General features: G+C 48.6%; 1 protein-coding gene across 1 annotated transcript in view; it reads left to right on the forward strand.

The window, feature by feature from the left end:
* The first annotated feature begins 1,655 nt into the window (after positions 1-1,655).
* grb2a (growth factor receptor-bound protein 2a) overlaps positions 1,656-23,590 on the forward strand; it is a 26,078-nt gene continuing 4,143 nt past the window's right edge. Inside the window, exons 1-2 of the mRNA XM_083693456.1 lie at positions 1,656-1,982; positions 21,626-21,723. Coding sequence (XP_083549582.1) covers positions 1,905-1,982; positions 21,626-21,723 — 176 coding nt within the window. The 5' untranslated portion in view covers positions 1,656-1,904. The remainder of the gene's footprint in view (positions 1,983-21,625; positions 21,724-23,590) is intronic.

Here is a 23,590-nt window from a genome sequence, read left to right on the forward strand (position 1 = left end):
AGCTCCTTTAGCAACAGATTATTACAACGACGTTGCACTAAGGAGCGCTATAGGAAACCTTTTCTGCCCGCCGCAATAAAACAATTCCTCCACCGGCTGGCTCGATTGGGGTGATCAGACTGAGGCTGGGGGATGTTAAATCATACTGGGCTGTTCTTACTGTATATAATGTTTCAGATGTGTATTTTATTATTCTATTGTCACTTTATTTTGTTGTTGTTGTTTGTGTGGCTGCTGTAACGCCTTAATTTCCCCTCGGGGATCAATAAAGTACCTATCTATCTGTCTATCTATCATCTATCAATGGCACCTGGTCCTAGCATAGATGTTTGCTTAGGATGACTGATGTATAGATGATTCACTTACTTTAGACAAATGTACTTGTTGTAAGTCTCTTTGGATAGAAGCGTCTGCTAAATGTCAAAAATTCGATGTGGTTTCAAGCAGTGATGACCTCCTGAAGCCGCACTCTCCGCCCTCTCCTTCCCCGCTCCTTATTAAAAAATGTCTGTGGTCTCGCTCTCCTTTCTTGTTGGAAACTAACGGTTTTGGAGGGACTCTTGAGTGTAACTGACCGTTGCCTGAGATACACTGAATAAGTTGCATTGAATCACAATTGTTCGCTCTTTTATGTACTGTAAGTGGAGTCATTAGTAAGGTATCCTTTTAATATGCCCAATCCAGTGAAATAGCCAATTTTCTATGACGGATTCGACGAACACGTGCAAGCCTGAGTCATGTAAGCAGAAACGTTTTTCATTTAATTTCATTTCATTTCATTAAACGCAAACTTATGACTATGAAAGATGTTATCGCTCCGATCATTTCATAATTAACTGTTCATGTTTAACCACTAGATGGCCGTATCCTCCCTGCTTTAGAGTCCCAGCACGTTCTATATCCCTTGATTACTTTTTGTGGCTCAGTGGCCCTATGTAAAGGTCAGCCCTCATATATGAGGGAGTGGAAGTGTGTGTGTGTGTGTGTGTGTGTGTGTGTGTGTGTGTGTGTGTGTGTGTGTGCGTGCGTGCGTGCGTGTGTGTGTGTATGTGTGGCCAACTCGTTCTTCTGTTGGCACTGAAAGCAGAAGAAACACTTTCTTCAAAAGAAGAATATCTTTGTTACATCAACTTATTTTTGTTTGTTATTTTGTTATTTTGTTGCAACCACTGTCACACATTTGCTACATCACGCACGTCATCTTTACTTCCTCTTTTTTTTTGACACACATAAAATGTATATTTCACAACTGTCAACTTTTACTGTACATTTGGACGCTGTAGGCCATTCTGAGCTTGGAGTGCAGTCACTGCTCCAAAAATCAATGATTTAGACTCGAACAAGCATCCTGCATTGATCCAGCTTTCAGTAATCATCAACCTCATGCTATCAGCCTCATGTCCAAAAAAAATAATTCTTCCACATTCCCATTGGTTTCGTACAGCTACAGTAGGCCTATTGGACGTGACGCGTACCTCATGTCCTATTGGCTAACTGTTGCAACGGTGGGCTCTAGTTGGTCAGGGGAAATGTCAGTCTCACCGTTTCCTTCCTCTTCTGGTCGCGTTTGCCACAGAAATGTACCGTCTATGGGCGCGGCATCACATCAAACGCTCCTTCAGCATTGTTTTTCAGCGTTGGTAACAGTACGGCAACACTCTCAACGCACCGTGTCTGTTTTCTCATTTAGCTTATAGGTCTGTGGCTGCGAGTACTTAGCGAAAGTCTGCTCTAGGAGCTGTACCGCTGGGTAAACGGACCGGAGTGGTCTGGGTTTTGTTTCTGACATTTTTTTTTTTTAGAATATTTTTCAACCTTCCGTGGAGGAAACAACTCCCGTGACACACTTCTAACGGGTTCTCGTCCGTACAGCGACACACAGGTGTTGAACAACAACTCGCACCATGGAGGCCGTCGCCAAATTCGATTTCAAAGCCACAGCGGATGATGAGTTGAGTTTTGTACGTGGCACGATACTGAAGGTAAGTCTATTGTTTGTTAATGCTGAAACGACTGGGACGAGTGTTTATAACCTAGTTATAACGGTGTTATTATGGTTGTTTCAGCATTGCTCTGGGTCACACTATGCATCGGGATACTAAATAGAATAGTACACAATAATACAGTACAAAAAGTACGACATAATATTGAATTTATAGAAGACGTATCTTAGCCGGAGTGTTGGCATCGGATGGTGTATTAGGCAGTCTAGACCCAGCACTTAGGAACAATGTTGCTGGTATTTCTAATGCCAAAGGTTGGGAGCATGTTTCAATGTGGTTCCAACACATTTGCATGGCATTTATGGCATTTAACAGACGCCTTTATCCAAAGCGAACATTTGAATTGTGCCAGCTAATTCCTTTGCCACTGGCAAGTTATATGGAAATGAGTGTTATGTTTTCAAGAAAAAAGTTAAGTGATTATTTCCGTGCCATATCTGGAAAAGGATGACATTGGTAACCTTTTACCAGGATATGAGAATTGCTCATATTGACAATGTATTCCACCCCACCGTATGCCTGCTTTGTATAGCCTATGCCACGGTTGGCTTATACATCTTTTGCGTAAAGAACCAGAAGATTGAGGAACCAGAACATTTCGGTTTTACATGAGTGCTTTTACAATGAGGAAGGAGATTATATGTACAACCCCAAGGCAAGAAAGTCTGAATGTTACCCTCCCCCACTGTACTAGAACTGAAACTTCATCATCTTGCATTTTCTGCAATATTGGACATTTTTTGTGGTTAAACGTGTGTTGACACTCAAACAGGAAGTTTCCAGTGTCATCCCAGGCTGCTGGGGGGAAGGGAGGGGGGGGGAGGGAGAGGGAGGGAGGGACCATGTAGAAGTATGAGAGAATATATGAGAGAGAGGAGAGCAAGAAAGTGAGAGAGACTGTGCAGTATATTGGAGAGGTGAGAAAGAGAAAGAGGGAGAAAGAGAGAGAGAGAGAGAGAGACAGAGAGATGAGCTGGCAGTGTGTTTAGGACCACACCCCAGCCTTGGGATTGTGACATCAGCTCCATGATTCCAGGATCTGTCAGAACTCTACTTGAACTCTGAAAACATGGCAGTCTTTTTAAAAAGATGAATGAATGGGGGGGGGGGGGGGGGGGGGTGTACGCGTGTGTGTGTGCATCTGTCTGTCTGTGTACAGTATTTCAGTAACAAGGTAGTATTGTATCCAGTCTCCCTGTCCAAACCACCAGAGTCTGGGCCTGAGCTTGGTCGACCCATTTCTGCTGTCCTCTTATTTTATTTTATTTTTGACATTTCTTTTTAGCTTTTATCCAAACCGACTTACAACAAGTATATTTGTTTCGAAAAGTAAGTGGATCATCTATCCGTCGGTCATCATAAGAAAAAGTAATGGATGCCAGGACCAGGTGCCCTTGGCAGTCACAATGCTCGAAGAAGGAAGAATTACCTCCTTTTTTTTTTGTCCTCTAGCCCTGCACCATTAGGTTAAGGCATAGAGGTACATCCAGCCATGGGCACACTGATATTGCCTCAGATAAACATCACTTTATTGGAGTTTATTGTCTCACTATTCTCTCCGTTAAACACATGACACACAAACAGTAATATAATATAACATACGCCATTTAGCTGACGCTTTTATCCAAGGCGACTTACATTGCAGTGAGTGCATCATACATTTTTCAGTATATACGGTCCCAGCAGGGAATCGAACCCACAACCTAAGTGTAGTTAGCGCCGTGCTCTGCCGACTGAGCCACAGCGGGCCACAGCGGACCACAGCGGTCCGCGGCGAAGAACGCTATCAACAGTTCTGTGCTCTGCTCCGTTAACACGCAGGCAGCTTTCATGGTTGAATGAAGCCTGTGTTTGTCTCCTGCGCGTCACGCCGTCTCCGATGGCACCTACAGATCTAACAAGTCTGCAGTTGTCTGAGCGGGGGGGGGGGGGTTGAGCGGGGGGGGGGTTGCTGAAGGACTTCTGATGAAGTTGGTGATACGAGGCATGTGACTGCATGCTGAAACGCCCGTGAAGCTTGGTTACAGCGCAGTACGACCGTACGACCGGCTCATATCCGTTAGGCTGTCTGTAGGTAGTCAGACCCAAGGGATGGGTTTCTACATTCTACATTTACATTTATTTTGAGCTTTTATCTAAACCGACTTACGACAGGTACATTTGTCAACGTGTGGATGTACACAATGGTTGTGTTTCTACATTTACATTTACATCTATGGCAACTTAGCAGACGCCTTTATCCAAAGTGACTGACAACAAATACATTTGACGAAGTGAGTGAATCATGTTGTCCATCAGTCATCATGAGGAGAAGTGATCTATGCTAGGACCAGGGGCTGTTGGCAGTCACAATGCTAGAAGAAAGGAAGATTTGTTTTTGAAGAGGTCTTTAGGAGGGACAGTTAAGACACAAGACCACTTGCCCCACTAGTTCAAGTCAGTTTGGCTGCCTGTCGGCAACAGTGAAGTAAATCCTAGGAGGAGCCAAACCCAATGGATGTCTCCCCTTGTGTTCGTTGATCCACTCTGAGCCCCTGGATAAGCCTCAATATGGAAAGTGCTGGTTATCTTCAGCCCATAAAGAGGTTTTGGAGGAGGGCTTGCTAGCTTGCTCTGTCCCCTGGGCCTTTGGCTGTGCTCTCTGCCATATAAATATTAATCGGGGAAGAGTGTGAGGGGTGTGTGTGGCAACGGCTTGATGCTAATATTGTCTAGCCTGCGGCTCAGCTCAGCTCAGCTATTGTGCTGTGTGTTGCACTCCGCAAGTTGCGCAAGTGTTCTGTCACGCAACTTCCTGGGACTGCAGAGAGAGAGAGAGAGAGAGAGGGTGAGACAGAGAGAGGGGGAGAGAGAGAGAGAGGGTGGGGGAGAGAGACAGAGAGAGAGAGGGTGAGGGGGAGAGAGAGGGTGGGAGAGAGAGAGGGGGAGAGAGAGAGAGGGTGGGGGGGAGAGGGAGAGAGAGAGAGAGAGAGGGTGGGAGAGAGAGGGAGAGAGAGGGTGGGAGAGAGAGAGAGAGAGAATTCTGGAAGAGATTCAGGAGTGTCAAATATCCCTCGTTCCTAATTGAATTGTGACCACAGAGAATGGGGCACCGGTTGGCTGGGAGTGTCAGGGCCCCATGGGCCTCCTCTCCTCTCCAACCACACAATTCAAAACTGCTGGTCTGGCAGCACCTTCTCCCTCAGTACTGATACTACCATATATGTGGGTATATATACATATGTATGTGTGTGTATATATATATATATATATAGATAGTACAACAATGGCTAATGAGCTAATGAGCTATCCATAACAGTAGAATGCAATGTAGGCAGGACATGACACTCACTACACTACTACCCCCCCCCCCCACCCCCGGCTTTCAGCAGTACCGAGTCCCTTTGGCACCCCATGTAAACTAGATGCTCGAAACACAACATAAGACATTACACACTTTGAATAGAGCTGGTCAGGTACTCAGTCTGGTGAAGCCAGAGTGGTAAACTCACTCCTCAGTTTCAAATACCCCCCCATCCTCCCCCCCTCCTCCCCTGTCCCACGCCATCGAACGCCATTGCTAGCTTTAAGGTGGCCGGTTTACATCTGTTTCACTGTGAACACTGTAATAAACACAAAAGTAAATCTCTCTCTTTCTTTTTCACAGGTTATGGTGAGTAAAGGTTTAACAACCTTTTTTTAGTGTGCTTTTTTTCTTTTCACACTTTTCACACTTTTCAATAGGTAACTGGGGGACAATTAAAGGACAATTTCACCGATTGACACCACAACTCAACAGCTACAGTTATCAGTGGTCTTTGTTGTCTAAATAGCCAGCAAATGTAAACAAATTCGAGCAAATAAGCGAGAAAATAGCCCTTTATCACACTAGGAAGTAATATGTAACTATAACGTCCAGAGTGCTTCATATAGCTGTTTTCACATGGCCACATGTTCGTAAGGTGAGCTGGTAAAACATCGGTGAAGTGTCCCTTTAAGAGTCTTTTTCTTTCACACAAACATGTTCTGCTGCAACTGGGAAGTTATTTATTTATTAATTTTACAATGTCTCAGTCTTGGTAGTGGGCTGCAATTTCCACTCCTTTCCCGCCTTGTGTTTGGTGCATGGTAGGCTGAGGGTCTTTCCCACTGTGCTGTGGAGCACTTTTACCACAAGAGATTGGGTCTGTCTTGTCTGTACCTCGGATGTCAGGTGGAATGTTCCGGCACTGAGGCCGTTCAGGGGAAGCATGCTGCTGTTTTTACTTCCATAAAACAGGATTCACCTTTTCCTCTTCACTCCGGCGGGATGGATGGCAACGGTGCACAGGTTTGGTGGTGTCTTGTGTCATTACTGTAGATGGTAACCTGAGAGAGGTGGCCTGTGTCCTGGTTCCTGTCTTCTTGCTCCTTCCCTGGCCCATCTGGTGCTCAGCAGGCCCTGGGGGGGGGGGGGGTGGTGGGGGCTCAGTCAATCAAGACCCAGAGACATGCACCTTTGGAGGATGAGGCATGGTAGCTCTTTGGTAGTTGCAATGAGGGTCTCGAGCTGCAGTGGTGGGGGTGCTGGGTCACTGCTGGTCTCGAGGTGCAGGGTCACTGCTGGTCTCGAGGTGCAGGGTCACTGCTGGTCTCGAGGTGCAGGGTCACTGCTGGTCTCGAGGTGCAGGGTCACTGCTGGTCTCGAGGTCCATTGGTGGCGGCTCAGGGTCGATGGTGGTCTCACTCCTATGAAATACTCTGTCTTAATGGTGAATCATTGAGAGTACCTCCCAACGCGTGAATGTGACACAATGCAGGTAGATGCCCTTACAACAAAGAGGGTAAAGAAAATGGGGGAAAGAGGTTATTAGATGGGGGGGGGGGGAAAGAGATTATTTTACCAATGTTGTGCGACTCCACCTCCCCCCACTTCAACAGTTTTAACGGTGTTGAAAACTTCCAACGGTTTTATTCTGTGGAACTGAGTTGGCAGGAAAACTACGACATCAGGAAAAATAAGGCTTACCGTGCCAGCAGTCTTCTCTTGGCCAATTTTCACGTTACCCAAGCACAATAGAAAAAGACTAAAGACAGCTTTTCTCATTAGGACCAAGCATAGCGCGCATGGACATCTAAGTAGGCTATAACACACTTGGGGGCATGAGACCAGTCGTTTTGTGTTTGTGTTTGAGAGGGTTTTTTTCTCTGAAGGACAGACACACAGTCTGAGGCGCGCGAGACGCGTCTCCCGGAGAACTGAATCAGCAGTACAAAAGCCGGGCAACATCGGGTCTAAATTTAGCCTTCACGGAGAGGTGGAACGAAAGAGATCTTAGGCAGGAACCTGGCCAAAGAAGGCCGTGTGTGTCAGTCAGCAAAGACCGCCGGAGGAGAGCGTATTCCTACAAAGGAATGAGAAAACAACCGCAATCACACTCTCCCCGCAATCACACTCTCACACAGGTCGAGCTGCGGAACGGCTGTGGTACATTTTGTTTTGCTGTAGCCTATTTCTATCTGGTGTGTCCATACTAAGTATACTGAGACACTTACTGGATAGAAATAGGCTCGTTTTGGTGTAACTGGTTTTTAGCAGTGGAAAGGTTGGATGTAGCCTAGCTAGCACTTTGGTTTTCGGCCAACCCAGAGACCCCTGTGACGGGGATGGTAGCAGAAGGATAGAGGCAAGAGCACGCTTCCAGAAGACCCCCAGGCCGGATCTAAACTGGGATGTACTGAATTGTAGAGGACATGTTGTAGCTTCTGCCATTGCTCGTGATAAACCCATGCCCCTGGTAGATGCTAACCTGATGCAAAGTGGTGGAATGCCCTGAGAGTATGCAAAGATCAAACTGCTTTTAGCTTCAGTATCCTGACATGAGCAATTAGGTCAAAAACGCTTTTGGTTTAGCACTGCCGACTAGCATTAGGTGAAACAAATGACATACTGATTTTAGCTTAGCATACTGGTGCTAGACAGTAAATCAAACTGATTTTAGCTTAGCATACTGGTGCTAGACAGTAAATCAAACTGATTTTAGCTTAGCATACTGGTTCTGGGCCAGCGCCATCATTCATCAGAACCTGTTCTGTACCTGTGGTTCACATGCTACATAATCTCTTAAGTAGGGTGTCCAATCACAATGCATTTGACCAATGGGTAAAATAATAAGTTCATTGTGTAGATAATGCTCTAGGAAAGCCAATGATCCAAACCGCATGTCTCTATCAAAATCCGTTCAAAGGTTATTGGATTTTTGTGACGTTGAAGGATCACCAAAATTAGGGTGACTAAATCAAAGAGGCCAGAGGAAATCTGGAAAGTTGGATCCCGAACATATTAGCGCTAGGCTACTACTGTAAGTAGCATTAGGCTAGCGAACAGGCTCATTTTCCTGTTGAACTTTCGTCTTTCTTCTCAATTCCACAGGACATAAATCAGTACAAAGGTAAGATAAATATCAATTTTGAGAACTGACATTTAGTATTTTAATATTCTAGTATACGCTTTTCATATTAACACAAAGTTATTATTTTTCAAAGATTTCTCCCAAAAACAATCTTTGTGAAATTTCAATTGAGCACTGAGTGTCCCCCAAGCCTTTTGATTTCAGAACCTTTTACATAACTCAACTCGTTTCATGCCTAATTAGCTTTTTGTGACCCGCGGAAACAACTTTGAAGACGACCACCACAACATGTAAAATCCTCAAAAATTGCTGCAAGAGAGCGGCACCGCTTCCGACTTTTTGGATAAAATGTTAACGTTATGTTAGAGAAATAAACCCATCGAACAACACAACACGAAGGATCATATTGTTTTGGTAAAATGTGTTTATGTGACATGAGGAAAGTGACACTTCATCACCACAGCACATTTTCTCACACTCTGTGCAGAGTGGGTGGACACCCTACTCTGTTATTTCCATGACATAGCATAGATAGATTTGCATCTCCCATGCATACTGTACATCCAGTATACAGTATATGACACATTGGCTTGGAAGATTTATTTATAAACTCTCCCATTACAAGGTGGAATCCGCCACCGTATGCAGATCAGTGTCGTCCCCACAGGATGTTCTGCTGTTCAGGAAATGGGACCAAATTGATCGTCCCCGTTTATAGAGGAGCACAGGATACGTCAGTCCACCCATCCTGTCTGTGGAGGTGAGGGAGGCGCCTCAACTTCACGCCTCGTTCTCTTCATCCTGACTGTGTCTCCTCCCTCCTTCAGAGCTGGTCCAGAGAGAGATGGATAGAGGGAAGGAGAGAGATGGATAGAGGGAAGGAGAGAGATGGATAGAGGGAATGAGAGATGGATAGAGAGAAGGAGAGAGATGGATAGAGGGAAGGAGAGAGATGGATAGAGGGAAGGAGAGAGATGGATAGAGGGAATGAGAGAGATGGATAGAGGGAAGGAGAGAGATGGATAGAGGGAAGGAGAGAGATGGATAGAGGGAAGGAGAGAGATGGATAGAGGGAAGGAGAGAGATGGATAGAGGGAAGGAGAGAGATGGAGAGAGGGAAGGAGAGAGATGGATATAGGGAAGGAGAGATGGATAGAGAGAAGGAGAGAGATGGAATGAGAGAGATGGAGAGAGGGAAGGAGAGAGATGGATATAGGGAAGGAGAGAGATGGATATAGGGAAGGAGAGAGATGGATAGAGGGAAGGAGAGAGATGGATAGAGGGAATGAGAGAGGGAGGAGGCAGGAAGTGTGATGGTCTAGAGAGACAGCCTTGTTTATTTATTTTCCCTTTCTTTTCCTGAGAGAGAGAGAGAGAGAGAGAGAGAACCAGCAGGTTCCAAGTCAAAGCAGCCCCCCTCCCCCCCTCTCTCTTTCTCTCTCTTTCCAAAAACACAGAGGAAGAACAGGCTTTAAATCCACATTCCTGTGTCAGGCTTTCACCTGTCACCTCCATCTCTGTGTATTTATTTAGTCTGAGCGTTCGGGCCGAAGGGGTCATTACCTCGGCGACCAGGGGTCAGCAGGGCTTGATTGTTATATTGAGTTTCCAATTACAGGCTTGGAAAATAGAGCGAGACAGACAGTGTTGAAAAGAAAAGACTCGGGGCGTAGGAAAGGGTGTTGACTAGGCCGGCGTTGTAGAACATTCTAGATTGGATGCGTGACTCTCAGGACGCTGTCCAGGAAATGTAGCCTCGCTCACCGCATTAAAACACATTACAACAGACAGGTCTCATTGATCGAATAGAGATGTTTTGAAGTGAATCCCCCCATGGCTGTTATTCGCCGTAATAACCCAAAGTGTTATAAACTAGTGTTTATAACACTGTAACACTATACTATAAGCTACCTGTTATTAGCCAACATATCTCAGGCTAGTTAGCTTTTGAAATGTTCGGGGTGTGGAAATGTTCTAACAAACCCCACCCCCCTTCCCCCCCACCCCACCCCACCCCCCTTACCCCCACCCCCACCCCCTGGCTATTGGAGCATAGGTGATGCTTACTACCCTTGAAAATGAATGTGACCTAATTAAAGGATCATCTGTCTGACTGGAGGGAGCCTACTAGCATGGCGCTAACCCACCCCACAATGTTGTGTCACTGTGGAGTCCTCTGCTGTGCAGCGCAGGCCTGGTTCGTCTGAGGCTGCTGTGGGAGCTACACACCTCTCTCCTATTGTTGGTGGGCCCAGGGGACCTCTACTTTGAAGCTGTCCTGGTGCTGCCGCTCCTGTTCTGCCGTGTTTCCTCTCGTTTGTGTTTTGGGAAGGCGACGAGAGGCAATCAGATTGCTCTATTTTGCTGGGAATGTCCTGGGATTTTTGCAAGAAGCTGATAAACCAGCGGCTTACAGAGGGGGGGGGGGGGGGGGGGGAGAGAGGAGAAAGAGGAAAGGCTGGCTTTGAGGTGTGAATTGGCAAACTCGACATTCGCCAGATTTGCATTTTTGCGAGGATAAGCATCGCGATTTTCTTCTCCTCAGGCCCACAGTCACTAGTTGAGAGCTCACCACAACGCAACAGGCTCTTTCCTCTGATTCCCTCCCGTTAGCACGCTGGTCGTTAGCTCACGGGCCTCTAATGTGCCTGACAGTGTGGAAACAGAGACATGGTTTCCTGTCACAGCAAGTGCTTCTTCTCACTCAAACATATGCCTACACACACGCGCACACACATTCGCACACACACATATACACACACACACACACACACACACACACACACACACACACGGCATAATCCTCTATGGGACTAGCGTGGGCTTTTCAGCATGTTCTCTCCCAGAGCTGAGATCCTGAACACGGCCGTGTCTAATGCCCTGGAAGCACTCCATCCTCCCTCAGAGATCCAGCTCCTCTCTGGGCCTCGGCAAGAGTTCTAACCTCACTGACTAAACAGTCTTCTCCCAAGTGTACGTACACACACACGTACACACACACGTACACACACACACACACACGTACACACACACGTACACACGTACACACACACACGTACACACACACGTACACACACACGTACACACACGTACACACACGTACACACACACACACACACACACACACACACACACACAGTATCGAGCTAACAGGGTTGTATATGGTGTGTGTACTCAATATCCCAACACATGTGCACCACTACCACGCAGTACAATATACCACTTTGTTAGCTCAATACTGATGTGTTTTCTGAAGCCGAAGAGCTGAAGCCGAAGAGCTTACTTCTTCCCCAGCTTTATATATATACATAAACAGTACCAGTCAAAAGTTTGGACACACCTTGCCAAGAGTGTGCAAAGCTGTCATCAAAGCAAAAGATGGCTACTTTGAAGAATCTAAAATATAAAACATATTCTGGTTCGTTTAACACTTTTTTGTTTACTACATAATTCCATATGTGTTCCTTCATAGTTTTGATGTCTTCAATATCAATCTACAATGTAGAAAATAATAAGAAATAAAGAAAAACCATTGAATGAGAAGGTGTGTCCAAACTTTCGACTGGTACTGTATATATAAATATATTTATTTTCATTTCATCACTTGCTGTAATTCTCACACCTCATTTATCTTTTCTGCAACGTCAATAAAGTCAGTTCCTGGCATCGATTGCTCTATATCACCCCGACTCTATTTATAATCTGCAGGGAACCGCATGAGCTGACTAAACAGTTAGCACTTCCCCCTTTTATTTACCGGTTCACTTCAACGCCAGGCAACAAGCTTGATTGTTTGAGGAAACGTCGGATCGGGTGATGGATGATGATGAAGTCGTCTCTCCCTTCTCATTTTTGGTTTATCCCCTCGCCCTGTAATTTGGACCGTCACGGAACACAATGCCCCTGGAAACGTTCATCGCCTCGGCCTCTGCGGTTTGAAACGGGACCGGAGCCCAGTGGGGAGAGCTCTTTTGTTGGGAGTGGTTAGAAATGCTGCTGTCGAATTGGAGTCCTCCTCAGAATAGGCAGGAGTGCCACAAAACCTCACCAGAACCGTGGGTTTAGACTAGAGGGTGTTTGATAGCCTCTGTTGCCAAACGCCGACTCATTGTCCCGCCTTTTCCTTGTCTCTCATCAGCTTCTGTACATTTCCTGTCTCAGAATAGGCAGGAGCGTCATACTGTACACCTCGTTAGCCATGGTGTGGAGAGGATGATGGGTACCCTCTGCTGATTCGCACAAAACAGTCTTACGGTGACAACCTGAATCTATCTCTGTGTATATCACGGATCACGGCGCATGCTTTGTACTGCAAGTATTGAGGCACCTGTTCTATGTTGATAACATGTAGAACACACACACACACACACAAGCACATAGACACACACACACACACACACACACACACAGACTCACACAGACACACACACAGACAAACACACTGACAGACACACACACACACACACACACACACACACACACACACCCTCCAACCCTCTCCAGCGGGTGAGTCAGGTAGCGTGGCGTGACGTCGGCAGGGCTATAGTGTGGCGTCATGGTGACGTCAGCAGGGTGTCATGGTGACGTGAGCAGGGCGTCATGGTGACGTGAGCAGGGTGTCATCGGGGAGGTGAGCAGGGCGTCATGGTGACGTGAGCAGGGTGTCATCGGGGAGGTGAGCAGGGCGTCATGGTGACGTGAGCAGGGTGTCATGGTGACATCAGCAGGGCGTCATGGTGACGTGAGCAGGGTGTCATCGGGGAGGTGAGCAGGGTGTCATGGTGACGTCAGCAGGGCGTCATGGTGACGTGAGCAGGGTGTCATCGGGGAGGTGAGCAGGGCGTCATGGTGACGTCAGCAGGGTGTCATCGGGGAGGTGAGCAGGGTGTCATGGTGACGTCAGCAGGGCGTCATGGTGACGTCAGCAGGGTGTCATCGGGGAGGTGAGAGACGGAGAGGGAGCTGGAGGAGACGATGGCTCTCAACTCTCCAACCAGACCACAGTGACTCATCCTCCAGCCCTGACTGCACTCACACCGGCCCACGTCTGTGTGTGTGTGTGTGTGTGTGTGTGTGTGTGTGTGTGTGTGTGTGTGTGTGTGTGTTTTCTCCTGTGCTAAAAGCATCCAACCCGTCTCTAAAGAGGATTAATAGGGGTTACCTCTGCAGCATTTGGCGGATATTGCTCCCTCGCTCCCTTTTCTTTCTTTCTCTCTCTCTCTCTCTCTCTCTCTCTCTCTCTCTCTCTCTCTGTCTCTGTCTCTGTCTCTCTCTGTCTCTGTCTCTCTCTGTCTGTCTGTCTGTCTCTCTCTCTGTCTCTCTCTCTCTCTCTCTCTGTCTCTGTCTCTCTCTCTCTGTCTGTCTGTCTCTCTCTCTGTCTCTCTCTCTCTCTCTCTCTGTCTCTGTCTCTCTCTCTCTGTCTGTCTGTCTCTCTCTCTGTCTCTCTCTCTCTCTCTCTCTGTCTCTGTCTCTCTCTCTCTGTCTGTCTGTCTCTCTCTCTCTCTGTCTCTCTCTCTCTCTATGCTGCCTCTGCTGCTGTGCTGTTGTTGACAGACCAAGGCCCATCCCTGCAGCCTCAGGGAGGACAGGCCATCCCAGAGAGAGTGCCTCAGAGTGGGCCAACGGGGCTGGATCTCGTCCCTGTCCCTGTCCCTGATCCCTGTCCCTGATCCCTGTCCCCGTCCCCATCCCCATCCCCATCCCTGTCCCCGATCCCATCCCTGTTCCCGTCCCTGATCCCATCCCTGTTCCCGTCCTCGTCCCCGTTCCCATCCCTGTCCCTGTTCCCATCCCTGTTGCCATCCCCGATCCCTGTTCCCATCCCTGTCCCCCTAGACTCAGCCTCCTTGTAGTCTCGTCTGGGTTTTGACTGACTGAGAACAGATCTGAGGGTTTCTTTCTCTCATGTCTCTGAAGTCCAGACTGTTTAACTAGAAAGCAGCCAAACGAGCGCTCTCTCTTTCTCACCCCCCCCCTCTCTCTCCCTCCATCGTTTCTCACCCCCCCTCTCTTTCTCTCTAAATCTCTCTCTCTTTCTCTCTAAATCTCTCTCTCTCTCTAAATCGCTCTGTCTCTGTTTTCTGCCTCTCTCCTCTCCCTCCCTCCCTCTCTCTCTCTCTCTCTCTCTCTCCCCCCCCCCCCCCCTCTCCTTTCTAATCCCGCCAGCCCAATCTGTGATCTGAGCTCGTTAAAAGTGTCCGGCTGTAGCTGGATTAGTGTTCGCTCCATGTTCTTAATCCCCACCACGGGGGGAAACTGGCCTCTGGATCACCCCCTCCAGCGGCTGGGACCCAGGACAGGGGACAGCGGGGGCAGGACAGGGCTCAGCGGGGGCAGGACATGGGAACAGTGGGGGCAGGACAGGGGACAGCAGGGGCAGGACAGCGGGGGCAGTACAGGGGACAGCGGGGGCAGGACAAGGGACAGTGGGGGCAGGACAGGGGCAGGGACAGAGAGTGGCAGGGAGGGGCACAGCAGCAGCAGGAAACTAGGCACTAGCTGGTTTGTTGCTGTTGGCCCATCCAAATGAAACGACGAGAGGGTGAAATGCTGTAGGTTTTACATCGGAGCTCGCCGACGGCATTGGCCCCTGTTTGGAATGAAGCTCTCGAAGGGATGCGTTTTTCCAGCTACAACCGGACACTTTTAACAAGCTCAGATCACAGATCACAGACTGGGCTGGCGGGATTAGAAAGGAGAGGAGGAGGAGGAGGAGAAAGAGAAAGGAGGGAGAGGAGAGGAGAAAGGGAACATTTTCTACACCATGATAGACTATTGGACCTGCATCGTTATGCGGTGCACGACTTTCAGGATACCTCAGCCAGACCGAACCCAGTTCCACGGTAACCAGCCTCCCCAACGTGGCCTTTCATGTGTTCCTGCACCACATCCTCTCTGGATGATTCATCCTCTGTCTGCTCTGATTCTCCCCCCCCTCTCTCTCTCACACACACACACACACACACACACACACACACACACACACACACACACACACACACACACAGTTCATTAAGTTTTGTCAGGTATCGCCTGCCTGTCTTTCAGCACGTTGGCTGTTTATCCCCTGTTGGCTGTTTATCTCCTAGAGAAAAGATAAGCCTCTCTCTCTCCCTCCTTCTCTCTCTCCCTCTACCTCTCCCCCTCCTCCTCCTCCTCCTCCCTCCACATCTCTCTCCCTCCTTCTCCCTCTACCTCTCCCCCCCTCGATATCTTTCTCTCTCCTCCTCCCTCCGCAAATAATGAGAGATGCTGAGAAGTAGACATAGTGAGAGGACTCCTCTCTCCCTCTCCCTCTCCCCCTCCCTCTCCCTCTCCCTCCCTCTCCCCCTCCCTCTCCCCCTCCCTCTCCCTCTCCCTCTCCCTCTCTCTCCCCCCCTCTCCCTCTCCCTCTCTCTCCCTCCCTCTCCCTCCCTCCCTCCCTCACTATGTCTAACTCTCGCCATCTCTCATTATTTCTCTTCTCTTCTCTTCTCTTCTCTTCTCTTCCCTTCTCATGTATATTCATTCCTCCCCAGTGTTGCCTCAACGCTGGTTCCCTGGTTGGGAGTAGATGCCATAAAAAGTCTAGATGTTTCCGTGGGTAGGCAATTAGAGGACAGAAGGCTAGAAGTGTGTCAGTATAGGAACACCCCCGTGGCTCTGCTTTGATGCCTTAGATGTGAGAGTCTCCGTCTGCCGCTCCGAGATTGAATTCACACACCCCTTGGTACCGTAATCCAGCGGTTTGATTCCCCATCCCCTCTCGGCTACACCGAGCACTGTGCAGGGGGAAAGTAGATCATCCCTCTCTGTCCTTCCCTCCTTTTACCCTCCTAGAGAGAGGCAGACTACAAACCAGAGACACACCAACGGTGGTGGAGAAGCACCCCTGTGTTATGTTTTGATGTGGAACGTGTGTGTGTGTGTGTGTGTGTGTGTGTGTAGGCTCAGTTTTGACACCCCCCCCCCCCCCCCCCCCACACACACACACACACACACACACACACACACACACACACACACACACAGCACTCAGGCACTCTCCTGCCGTGTCAAAGCCGAGGTGTGAACCATCGGCCATCTTCCTCCCGGGGGTCATGTTGGATCCCCCTGTCAGAGTACAACACCTGTCTGCTGCGCTTCTGTCGTCATGACAACACACACACTGGTACCTCACAGGGTCATCTCCAGGCTGACTGACGCTGACCGTTCCGGTTTAGGAGATGAAGTGCGTCTACTGTCGGGCAGGGATGTACCGCACACACATACACACACACACACACATACAACACACACACACACACACACACACATACCCTTGTGTAGCTAAAGGGCATTTCCACTCTGTCAGTCCAGTGACATACTGTCTACTACCAGTTCCACAGAGAAAGAGAGCGAGGGGAGGGAGGGGGGCAGAAGAGCAAGACGGGGGGGAGGGGGGGCAGAAGAGCAAGCCAGGAAGGGGAGGGGGGGGGGGCACAAAAGCAAGACAGCGGGGGGGGGGGGCACAAAAGCAAGACAGGAGCGGTGGGGGGGGGGGGCGGACGGACGAGACTGAGACTGAGACTTGAGGAAGTAAGAAGAGACAGATGTGCCTGTCTGTGGCGTCGCCGGTGATGTGTTTGCCCGAGCGCCAACGTGACAGGCGCTGTGTTTGTGCCAGCGCGGTGGCGGCGGCGGCGTTGGTGCTGGTAAACCCGTAGCAGATGGCAGTAGTGCCACGCTGCCGCGCTTTCACCTCTTCATCACGTCCTCCGAGGGGATTTATGATGTGTTTATTTCCTGCTTCGCAAACACGCTGAACAGCCCCTGTCAATTAAAAGTCTTGCCTTTGATGCTGCGTCACTTACAGTTACACTGTAAGTTTCGGGGGGTGTGGGGGGGGTTTGGAACATGACGGGAGGAGGAGGGGGGGGGGGACAGACAGTTATGTCGGATGTGAAAATCTGGGCCTTGGAAGGAGAAATGAGATGTGGAAATGAAACACGTCCCAGCCTATTTCTCAGTGTGGCTGTCTCCTCCACTGTGTGGCTGTCCCCTCCACTGTGTGGCTGTCTCCTCCACCGTGTGGCTGTCTCCTCCACTGTGTGGCTGTCTCCTCCACTGTGTGGCTGTCTCCTCCACCGTGTGACTGTCTCCTCCACTGTGTGGCTGTCTCCTCCACCGTGTGGCTGTCTCCTCCACCGTGTGGCTGTCTCCTCCACCGTGTGGCTGTCTCCTCCACTGTGTGGCCATCCTTTGGATGTGATTGGACAGGACAGGTGGGGTCAACATGGACGGATGGATGCCTAGTGTTTACCAGTGAGCCTGGTGGGGTCCTGGATCTCACTGTGGTGCCAACTGTTAATACCATCCGACCATCCCCCCCCCCCCAACACATGGTCTCTCATTACTGCTACCTCTTTCTTCTCCTCTCTGTTCCTCTTGCTTGCTTGCTTCCTCTCTCTCTCTCTCTCTCTCTCTCTCTTTCTCCCTTTCTATCCCTAGTCCTCTCTCTCTCTCTCTCTCTCTCTCTGTCTGTCTCTCTTCCTCTCTACCGTGTGACTGTACGCACCACCCCTGACACACGCTTTTTGGAGTTTTTCTTGCTACCTCTTTCTCATTGTCACTGTTCTGTTCCTCTTGCTTTCTCTCTTCTCTCTTCCTCCCCCCCTTTTTCTCTGGATCGCCAGTCCTCTCGTTCTCTCTACTCTCCCTCCCTCCCTCCCTCTCCCCCTCCCTCTCCCCCTCTCTCTCTCCCTCCCTCCCTCCTTCCCTCCCTAGCTCTGTGTGTTCAGTCAGACCTCTCCTTGTTTCCTAGCTCTGTGTGTTCAGTCAGACCTCTCCTTGTTTCCTAGCTCTGTGTGTTCAGTCAGACCTCTCCTTGTTTCCTAGCTCTGTGTGTTCAGTCAGACCTCTCCTTGTTTCCTAGCTCTGTGTGTTCAGTCAGACCTCTCCTTGTTTCCTAGCTCTGTGTGTTCAGTCAGACCTCTCCTTGTTTCCTAGCTCTGTGTGTTCAGTCAGACCTCTCCTTGTTTCCTAGCATTAAAGGTAATGACTTCTTATCAGCTGGCGCTCCCGTCTCACAGGGGTGGCAGAGTCATTATCCCCCTCATTTCCTCCCCAACACACACACACACACACACACACACACACACACACACACACACACACACAGGGACACACACGGACACACACACACGGACACACACACACACAGGGACACACACGGACACACACACACGGACACACACACACACAGGGACACACACACACGGACACACACACGGACACACATACATACACGGACACAGGGACACACGGACACACACACACACACATACATACATGGACACGGACACACACACACACATACACACACGGACACACACACACACACATACACGGACACGGGGACACACGGACACACACACAGACACGGACACGGACACACACACACACACACACGGACACACACACACACGGACACACACATGGACACACACACGGACACACATACATACACGGACACACACACACACACACGCAAGCCCAGGTCGTATACCGTCATACCCAACACTTGCTCAGAGTGTGTGAGTCATGCGTGTCTCAGGGTGCCACTTCACAAGGTCACAGCCTCTCTTGTCTCTGTCGTTGTCACGTCACCATCGTCATGTCCAGGCCCTCCGGCTGCAGACCGGCTCTGACAGACTGCAGGGTGACTCACCAGCACTGAGCAGCTGTGTGTGTGTGTGTGCGCGTGTGTGAGTGTGTGAGTGTGTGAGTGTGTGAGTGTGTGCGTGTGTGTATGTGTGTATGTGTGTGTGTATGTGTGTGTGTATGTGTGTGCGCACATGCGCGTGTGTAGTGTGTAGAGTGTGTTTGTCAACGACATGATTGTCAAGTCAAGTGCAACCTTTGGCCGTCTGCCTGACAGGAGAGTGGGACCGGAGAGGCCTCCCGTTGTCAACCAAAGTCCAGGTCAACCAGGCAGTCATTCTCCCGGCCCTCACCCCTGGCTGTGGCACCTGGACCGTGCACCAACGCCATGCCAGAACACTAAACCACTACCGCCTGAACTGGTCTTGAGAAAGCTTCTGAGGACCTGGTGGCAGGACAGACTCCCTGACACAGAAGTCAACTCAAGCGCGTTGACATGCCGAGTCATGTGGTCCTCTGTGGCTCAGTTGGTAGAGCATGGCGTTAGCAACTCTGAGGTTGTGGGTTTGATTCCCGCTGGGACCGTATATACTGAAAAATGTATGCACTCACTGCAATGTAAGTCGCTTTGGATAAAAGCGTCAGCTAAATGGAGTATATTATTATTATTATTATTATTATTATTATTATATTACCTGGCGTTACCTCTTTAGGGACGATACCATGCCATGTTGAAGAGTCAGCAGCGCTTAGGCAACAACCAAGAACACTTCCTCTACAATGTGTGACATTTCATACGTTTCAGACCATAGAGGGTAGCCACAGGACTCTATGCATATACCGCAGGCTGCGTATGCCGCTGTTTCTATGACAACCTAACCATAGGAAATGTCGGCAACCTGGGTACTTCCCGGAACTGAGAGCTGTGGTGAATCTGTTTGTTTTGTGTTTTTGCTCTTGTCTTTCCACATGATGTCATCGTCTGTGTGTGTGTGTGTGTGTGTGTGTGTGTGTGTGTGTGTGTGTGTGTGTGTGTATATAGAAGGGTGTGGTGATGGCTATTATATGCATGATTTGAAGTGTGAGGTCACACAGAGTTTAGAGAGATAGTCGACCAGTGTTTGAAACTGGGATAAGTCACATGTACACACACACACACACACACACACACACACACACACACACACACACACACAGAGGCTATGCTGTGAGAGGTGTAGTAGGACAGCTGGTAGATGGCAGATTGGGAAGCAGGAAGAGGAGTGGCCAGGCCGGGCTGAGCAGCTGTGGAGGAGGAGGAGGAGGAGGAGGAGGAGGTTCCTCCTCATCGGTTATCCAATTGCTACCATGAATTTCGTGTGTGTGTGTGTGTTTTCTTGCTTACCCCTGCTAAAACCCCCAGATCTGCCACTGGGGGATTTTGGGGAAAGTATAGAAATTGGGCCAGATTTTGCATATATGCTGATTTTCTTGTGCAGGGAAGGGAAGTACGCTGAAACCCTGGTTCCAGGCTACCCCTAGTTTGGGAGGAAATGTCTACGGTTACATACAAAGGACATGTTAGGAATGGTAGTGCGGTGAACACAACTGGCCCGTATGGCTTAAATGTTGCTTACTTCAGTGAGCCTAAAGTGTAACCAAGGCAATGCTTAGCTGTCTGTTTGTTCTGCTCCATACACATTGTTTTCCCGCTCTGGTAGTTTACAGTAGCAGGCCATTTCACTTGTGGCTGGGGAAGAGCGGCACCACTGTGCGTGCGTGCGTGCGTGCGTGCGTGCGTGCATACTGAGGCTAGCTACAGTGGTCATTTTTCAACATTAACATCAGTGGTGATTTCCTACCCTGTCCTTCAAGCCCCCAGGCCCATCAATGTATGTTAGACCACAGTTCTGCTTGGGTTAGCAATTGCTATTGGGAAATCGTGTGTGTGTGTGTGTGTGTGTGTGTGTGTGTGTGTGTGTGTCACACTGCGGGGTCCTGGGGCCTGAGTGAGAGTGACAGATGGTGTCTCAATGGGGACAGTCTGATGACAGGGATAGTCTGGGTCGACCTGACTGTGGAGTCGTTCAGGTTGACTGATCTGTGTCTGTGGTCGCAATGGGGGGTCTGTCTGTCTGTCTGTCTGTCTGTCTGTCTGTCTGTCTGTCTGGAATATACCCTCATCTCAGGACCTCTAGGTCTGGGGAAAGGTGCATGGTTCTCCATGAATGGGCTGTATAGTAATATACTGTCTGGAGTGTCTGGTTTGAATGGAAACATATACGGTTCTACATGAATGTATTGGAATCTAGGCCTACTGTCTGGAGTGTCTGGTTTGAGAATATATGGAAAAATTACATTGCTGTACTACAGTATATAAATACAGTATAAGTGGGGTCCAGGAAGGGGTACCAGGGGGTCCGCAGCACGGTGAAAAAAAGATTGATGAAGGAAATAATTCACTTTCAATTGTATTTTACCCACTAAAAAGAAAATCAGGAGAGAGAGAGACCCAACACCCCATACATGGCTCCTTTCCAACGGTTTCTAGATCTTCTCTGTCTCCGTTATCTCATTAGCAATTTATTTGTAATTTTCCTCTCCTTTTTTTTTGCCCTGATCTTTTTCTTTTGCTGTTTTGTTTTTCTGCAGGTTTTAAATGACGACTGCGACCAGAACTGGTACAAGGCAGAGCAGAACGGGAGGGACGGCCTCATCCCCAAGAACTACGTCCAGATGAAACCACACGAGTGAGTAGCCTCCTGTCTGAGCCTGCCTCCACCAGTCCACAGGAAACTGAAGAGCCAAAATGGCCTCCTCTTGACCAATATCTGAACTATGACCTGCACGTTAGGGACCTCTTTTTGAGCTACATATATTTTTCTTTTTTTAAAAAAAGGCTTCATAGACATTTTTGTTGCATTTTCATAAAGAAGGACGTACTTCAAAGCTCTTTCTCCCTTGCAATGCTAACTCCTGTGGCTAGGAGCGGTGTGGTTAGATTATCTTAACCTCTGGTCTGAAGATAAGAGGGAACAAAGATCTTTTGGTGCTGCTGTGGCCTGGAAGAGGGCCAACTTGCTGGAGCTGGTCTCTGAGTCAGGGCTCTTAGAGGTCTCTCTGTGGTCGCTGGGTTTTGGGTTTGGCTCCCAGAATCCCCTTCTCTGTATGAAAGGTCTTCATCATGTGGCGTCAGTTGGAAAGTGGTATTTTGCTGAGTCAGATGCCTCTGTTTTCCCTCCATCACCCTCTGGCCCCAATGGAGCCTCTCTTAACACAACCTGCACTTAAAATGGAGCATATTGGCCCTGTTATATCAGAGAAGGAGTTGTAAGTGGGGACCTGAGTTTTTCCTGACTATGTGGCTTTAACAGGAAAAACTCTGGGCCTGGGTCATAGACCACAGCTAAGGCTCAGAGTGACGCAGGGCCCAGGGTTTGTCATGGTCAGGTCACATGCTCAGGGCCCAAGCGATGAGAAATAAATTGCACCGTAATCGTCCCACGGAGGCAATAGCGTAAAGGTGCTTTGTCCTGTGTTGTCAGCGGTCTGAGAACACCCCCCTTCCCCAACACACACACACAGACGCACACACACACAGACATACACACACCTGCTCTCGGGGGGGCCCCTACAGGAAACGCCAGCACTGCCGCAGCCAATCAGAGCCAGCCCGACAGAAAACCCTATTATAGCCGACGGGAAAGGCCTCAGGAACCCACTTGTCCATTAAGCCTTAAAGATCCCACGACTGATAGACAGGTCAGCTGGGCCTACAGTACATGCAGTAGTCGTAATATTAGTAGTCTGGTGTATCATTATTCACTGGACACCAATATTATTATAAATATTTTCTTCTGTGTTCACAATTCCTATTCCACAAATACACTTTGGCAGTTGACAGTTGATATGTCTGACTGAATTACCCTGTCTACTACAGTTGGGAGGAGCAGCAGCTGAAGGTTTAGTATGGATGGCAGTTACATGATGGGTCTCTCTCTCTCTCTGTCTCTGTCTCTCTCTCTCTCTCTTTCTCTCTCTCTCTCCCTCTCTCTCTTTTTTTTTTTTTTTTTTTTTTTTTTTTTATATAAATGAATAGACATTCCAATTCAAGAATTCAAAAATGGCATTTACTGAAGCAAAATGAAGTTGACCTGCTCAAACCTGCTTTCTGGAACAGTTCTCTGGTACACACCCCCGAAGGTAATCACAGGTGTCGCCGTGAGGAAAAAGCTTTACTTATAATCAATTGATCGTTAATTGATCAATTGATTGTTGTACTTATTTCTATTCTGTGTTCAGTACATGTCTCATGACTGAAGATGTAAGGTTTTTGTTGTGTCTGACTTGCAGAACAGAGAAGTAACGTGTCTGTGTGAAAAGGTCAACCTGCCAGCGTGAACAGAACGGTTTTCTATACCCCATCTCGAAGGGCAAATGACATATAACAACTTATAACTTATAACTTCAACTTTATAACTTCTATATAACTTCTTCTTTTTGTATTGTATACGTTTTGCGGTATGGGGAAGTACCCCAGATCTGAGAATTGTGTTGCTGTGCATCTCTCTTCTCCAAGAGCTGTAAATAAACGGAGGAAACTTTGCGTCATCACAT

This window comes from Argentina silus, assembly GCF_951799395.1.
Source record: "Argentina silus genome assembly, chromosome: 22".
Classification (NCBI taxonomy): domain Eukaryota; kingdom Metazoa; phylum Chordata; class Actinopteri; order Argentiniformes; family Argentinidae; genus Argentina; species Argentina silus.